General features: G+C 49.7%; 1 protein-coding gene across 2 annotated transcripts in view; it reads right to left on the bottom strand.

Moving 5' to 3' along the window:
* Positions 1 to 4,388, bottom strand: part of LOC114069702 (ubiquitin carboxyl-terminal hydrolase 42-like) — a 7,581-nt gene extending 3,193 nt beyond the window's left edge. Inside the window, exons 1-9 of one of the 2 annotated variants that reach the window (XM_027906670.1) lie at positions 4,241 to 4,388; positions 2,909 to 3,021; positions 2,122 to 2,322; positions 1,608 to 1,718; positions 1,430 to 1,532; positions 1,216 to 1,283; positions 831 to 1,060; positions 386 to 468; positions 13 to 124 (exon numbers count right to left, since the gene is read on the bottom strand). In XM_027906670.1, the coding sequence (XP_027762471.1) occupies positions 13 to 124; positions 386 to 468; positions 831 to 1,060; positions 1,216 to 1,283; positions 1,430 to 1,532; positions 1,608 to 1,718; positions 2,122 to 2,322; positions 2,909 to 2,933 (933 nt within the window). In that variant the 5' untranslated portion in view covers positions 2,934 to 3,021; positions 4,241 to 4,388. The remainder of the gene's footprint in view (positions 1 to 12; positions 125 to 385; positions 469 to 830; positions 1,061 to 1,215; positions 1,284 to 1,429; positions 1,533 to 1,607; positions 1,719 to 2,121; positions 2,323 to 2,908; positions 3,022 to 4,240) is intronic. The other variant, XM_027906671.1, reaches the window with a different exon arrangement.
* Positions 4,389 to 5,185: the final 797 nt, after the last annotated feature.

The following is a 5,185-nucleotide window of genomic DNA, read 5'->3' as shown; positions in this document are numbered from 1 at the left end:
TAGTGTACACACCTTGCTGATCTTGCCGCCAGTGAAGCAGTCAAACCTTTTCAGACACGCTGTGAGAACCTTGGGTGCACAGTGGACCGTGAACCTCTTGGAGGCAGCAACCTCCTTCTCACACCTTGAAACCAAGCACGGAGCACAGTGCTGAAATGTACCCAGTCTTCCCCCGAGGCAGCCAGACAACCTTTCTTGTCTTACACATCCTTAGGCTATTTTAAAACAATTCAGTGCCATATTAAAAACAGGCAAAGAAATAACCAACCAAAACTGTGTCTCATTAGTGTGCAGTAAACTTCCATGGGAAGATGACTTCTGCTCGATCACTTACAGCCCCCTCACACAGGCTCTAGTGTTCCTGTGTTGTTAGTAATCGTCTTACTTGCTACACGTAAAGCAGTTTTCACCATCCAGCTGCTCAGGGGTCACAAAGTCCTCCAGAGCTGCAGTGAGGGATGAGGCGGCCTGCAGAATTGAGAAATGAGTGCCCTGAGCTGCAGGCAATGCCCTCGCCCAAACATTTTCCAGCAGCTGACAAGAAAACCCCTGGAGCTGATGCTGAGGAGACCCACCAAGCAGTGTCCAGAAGGAGGCAGAAAGAGAGTGTGGTGCTGAACATTTCCCCTGTCCCAGAGGTTCTCAGGGGCCATCAAGTACTCCCTCTCTGCTACTGATGTTGTGTAGGGTCATCAGGAGTGAAAACAATCCAAGCCATCAGCCTGGGAGCCAGATGGGGGTTGAAGGAGGGCAAAGGGAAGAAGGATGAGGATGTGTCAAGGGCACAGAGAGCGTAATGGGTGCTTGTCCAGCTTAAAGCCAGCACCTACAGAAAGACCAGAGCCATGGCCTCTGCAGGAGAACAACGTCCATTCCCCTTCCCACCCACCACCAAGACCTCTTGTGCACCCAGGAAACGCTTTTAGGACCACTGGGTCGACTCTGACAAGCCTTGCAAAGTCTTGAAGCACAGCTGCAAAACCTCTTACTTTGATATCCAAAGGCACATCCAGGAAGGCCTCATAGGAGTCAGAAACGGCTTTGCAGCTGAAGCAGATGACTGGAAGGCAAAATCAAAATGCCAAGCAATAGTGAGTTGAGTTCTGCTCTGTGCTTGTTGTCCCTATTCCCGCCAGTCCCGGGACCAGTTGTTGGGCACAGGCAGATAGAAGGGCACGAGCAATGCCCAGGAGAGCAATAGTTGTGGAAACATACCTCTGGATCTCAGAAGGCCTCCAAATATTTGATGGACAATGGTAGTAGATTGAGAAGAGAGGTCCAAGCTGGAAACAAGTGGTAAGACAGAGCATTATTTCCTCCGAGAGTTTTCCTTTGCCTGGAAGCCCTGGCTGTAGGTTTTCCTTGATGGCACCACGTCAAGGAGGCCAAAGGGCTCAGAACTTTGTAAAGGGAACGTGCTTGTGCTTACTCGTTGCTTGCACTCAGACAAGCTCTCTGCATGGCATTGACAGTACAGCATAAGAAGTCATGGGCATCTTCCTCCCTGCCAAGCTGAAAGTGTTCTCCTATGACTAAGAAACAGGAAGTCAGTAGTTGTCTCATCCAGGAAGGCAAGAAAACCTGTCAAAGAACCTGACATGACATACATCTGAACCCCCTGAGAACAGCCCACGGCAGGATGGCACTGACGGAGGAGTGCAGGACCTTGTTAACGTGCGCTTCCATGATGCACATCATGCAGAAGCCTGGTTGGCGACCTGAGGAGGGAGGGACAGAAGGTCCTCTGGTTAGCAAAATATGCTTAGTGGTCTCTTCTTCCACTCCCACTGCAGTGCAATACGCCACTGCTGCCAATGTGTCAACAAGCACGGGACATTTTAGTGCATTGAAAACGTTCTTCAGAAGAATGCTAAACTGACAGTTTCCTGGGCAATAAGCCAAGTGGTTTTAACTTGCAGGAATAGAGACCCAGAGCTAGAAAGATGTGCCTTCATGAATCATAAGACAGCTGGATAGGACAGGTGGCTCCTGAGTGTACAAAGAACACAAGTTGATGGGGCTGAGAAAGGGCTGCTGTTGTCCAAAATCCAATTCCAGGTTCTGGGAATCCTTGGGATTTGGTTGACAGATTTGCAAGGAGATGTTCCTGAAAGGACTCACAGGCCTGGCTGTGCTCCCGCGAGAGCAGGTAGTTGGCCAGCGGCGGGGTGTATGTCAGGCACTGCAGGACAGCGTTGAGGAAGCACGTGTTGCCCACATTGCAGAGTCCTGCTCCCGCACTCTGTCTTTGCTGCCAAGCCATGCAAATCTTCTCCGGGGGAAAGAGGAGCCTTTGTGGCGGACTCATTCCCTCCACAATGCCTGCAGGGAAATTCCATTTGAAAAGAGATTAAATGAGGCACAAAGGCATATGGAAACCCTGAGGTCTCTGCGGGAGCGCTCAGGACCACCTGCTCCAGTTTCCAACCCAGCAACATCAGGGGAAGCCTAAGCACTGCCATTTAAATGTGCTGCTTTGGAAAAATCCGTTCCCCTGCTTACTTGGCCCAGAGTCCAACAAGCCCACAGGCTGATTTCTGGGCCTCAGGTTCCCTTCCTTTCTCAGGGGAGCTGTAGACTGGATTATCAGCTCGAGCCATTGCTTTTCCTGATTGTAACTTGTTGAAAACCAGGAAGTAGAGAGCACAGAAGGTAAGCCAAGGAATGTCAGACCTCTCTCTGTGAGCAATGGCATCTTTCAAAGCCCCACACCTAGTGGCAGAGGAGTGACAAAAGGTGTTTTCCTGGGTCTAACTGTAAACACTGGGGTCCCTTTGGCTGCTCTCAGGAAACGTCCCAGCGATCACTCCAGGTGGTGAGCACATCATTCTGGCATTTGACCAGCAGCCGTGTCAGTTGTCTGTGGCAGTTCCCAAAGTCCAAACCTGCTGGTGAAGCTATTACTCACAGGAGTCGTTCCCTGCTGTAGCCATTGCCTCCCTCAGGAGGAGAGCGCAATGCTTTAGATGACCAAGGGTGTCAGGACTTGCTCCAGAAAGAGAACAGCACCAATCCCGTCACCTAATTGCAAAGAAATTACTGTAGCTCATGAAAGTATAAACCCTCCCAATAAATGCAGAATGGCATCCCCCACCCAGTCTTTCCGTGGTGCTTGTGCCTGCTGCTGAGCTGCAGCTCCTGCCCTTATGATCAGTCACAGGGTCCCAAGTCACAGCAGGTTCAAAGGCCCTTTTGATGTGCTCCAATAGATGTTACCTTCTCTGAAGAGGCTCTGCTGCTCTCCTGTCTCTGCTTGTGACAGTTCGGACCTGGCTCCCTGCCAAACAGCAGCAATCCCCTTCCCCCTCCCTTGTTCCCTTAGGGAAAAACAAAAGAAAAAAAAAAAAAAAAAAAAAAAAAAAAAAAAAAAAAAAAAAAAAAAAAAAAAAAAAAAAAAAAAAAACCACGCAAATTGAAGAACCCAAAATCGAGCTAGTTATATAAAAATATATATATTTTACGTATATTACAGTTATATAGAATTAAAATATCACGTACACAGTGAAGGGAATTCAAACACCCCCCAAAGGGAAAGGGGAAAAAGGGACACCAAACAGATATACGCAGTCAAAACTCAAGAACTATCCTAATAACTAGCAAAACAAAGATCACCACGTCCCTTAGAAAAGCAAGATTGGCAGACACGGCCAGCACTCTCCAAACCTCCGGGTGGCAGGTCAGTGGATGCTGCAGGCCTCAGCCTTAGATAAGTGAGACCAACGCAAGGACCCACTGTTCCCGAACCTTGCCGGAAGAGAAGAGAGCACAGGCCTCTCCTCCCTTCTTATTTATACCCCGGTTTACGTAAAAATCGTATGGAATACTGGGAACATGGCCACTTCCTGGGTTTCAAACTGGTCACCATGGAAGGCCTAGATTAAAACTACCACATTCAGCAGCAGAGCCCTCTGGCTTTCCCACCTCCTAGCAGTGACCTTCTTTCGCACACTACTTTAACTGCTGCCTTTGCTGCTGTCCTTTTCCTGTCTCCCTCCCTCCCATGGCAGTCAGGATGGCCTGAGCCCACCCCCTCAGACTACAGTCACCTCCCTGCTTACCTATCCTAGGCTATGGAAAAAAAACAAGAATCAGCAAACAGGAACTCTAGCCTAGGCCATACCTGGCCGGCCTGTAAGAGTTGTAACAGCTCAGCCTACAACTAGGAAGGTATAAATCAGCCTATACTTTTATCGCATATACCCTGCCTTATGATCTGTGCCAAAAGTCAAATCATGATTACCCTTGAAAGAGGATGAAAGTTGAGGAGAAGTGGTCAGTAAACAATAAACCGTCCAAAAAAGGCAGGCACGCAAGTAGCAAAGGAAGGAGCTGAGTTATCCCGAAGACCAACTCTGTCCGACTACTTTTCCTTGGCCCGCTCCTCAGGATAGCAGGTGTTGGGCAGGTGAGGTCATAATCACCGGATGACATGGGGTCACAGAGGCCTCTGTTCCCTTGAGGCCACGGAACCACCTGGAGCCACATGGCTCTTGGGCACAGGAACCCACATGGCACCTCTGCCAGCTGGGAGCCACTGGACCTCCCCCCGTGCTGGTGGCAAAGGGCTGTTCATCTGTTGGAGATGGCTGCGTCAAGGAGAAAACCTATGCACTGTGGAAAAGAGATTTTGTGGCAGAAAAAAGCACCAAATCTACATGTGTCTAAAGGACTGCTTTCCAGAAACATTAGGCTAAACCTATTGATAGGCTGATGCCTCCATTTAGAGTTGTTCTGCCCTGCTGCTGTGGGCTTTCCTCCTTGGCACTGCTTCCTGTTTCCCTATTGGGCAGCTTACAAAACTGTATCTGTCCTACCCAATCCCCTTCCCCCCGATTACATCCTTGTTGTAACCCTTCCCCTTAATGTTTATGCATGTTCTCCCTGCCTATCAAACCTCCCAGTTCTGCATGACCCCTCCCAGCTTCTAGAATCCTCCCCAGCCTATCCTCAAAGCCCTCCAGTTTGTAATAAACCAGATCAGCCTTAAGCAGTGCTCTGGCAAGATCTGCAGTCCTGCTTTCGAACCCTGCTAGCCTTGTGCTCTCATTCCCAAACCTTGGCATTCATCCTCTGGCAGAGCTGCCACACTTCCCTGGGCCCCACAGCCTGATGAGGAAAAGCCTGCCCAGGGCTGTAAGTGAGCCAGGTCACAGCTTTTCTGGCACACAGGGCGCTGGGGGGTTCA

Source organism: Empidonax traillii, unplaced genomic scaffold (genome assembly GCF_003031625.1).
Source record: "Empidonax traillii isolate 1590-97213 ecotype Southwest subspecies unplaced genomic scaffold, ASM303162v1 scaffold1340:size210426, whole genome shotgun sequence".
NCBI classification, from domain to species: Eukaryota; Metazoa; Chordata; class Aves; order Passeriformes; family Tyrannidae; genus Empidonax; species Empidonax traillii.
This window is presented reverse-complemented; position numbering and strand designations above follow the sequence as displayed.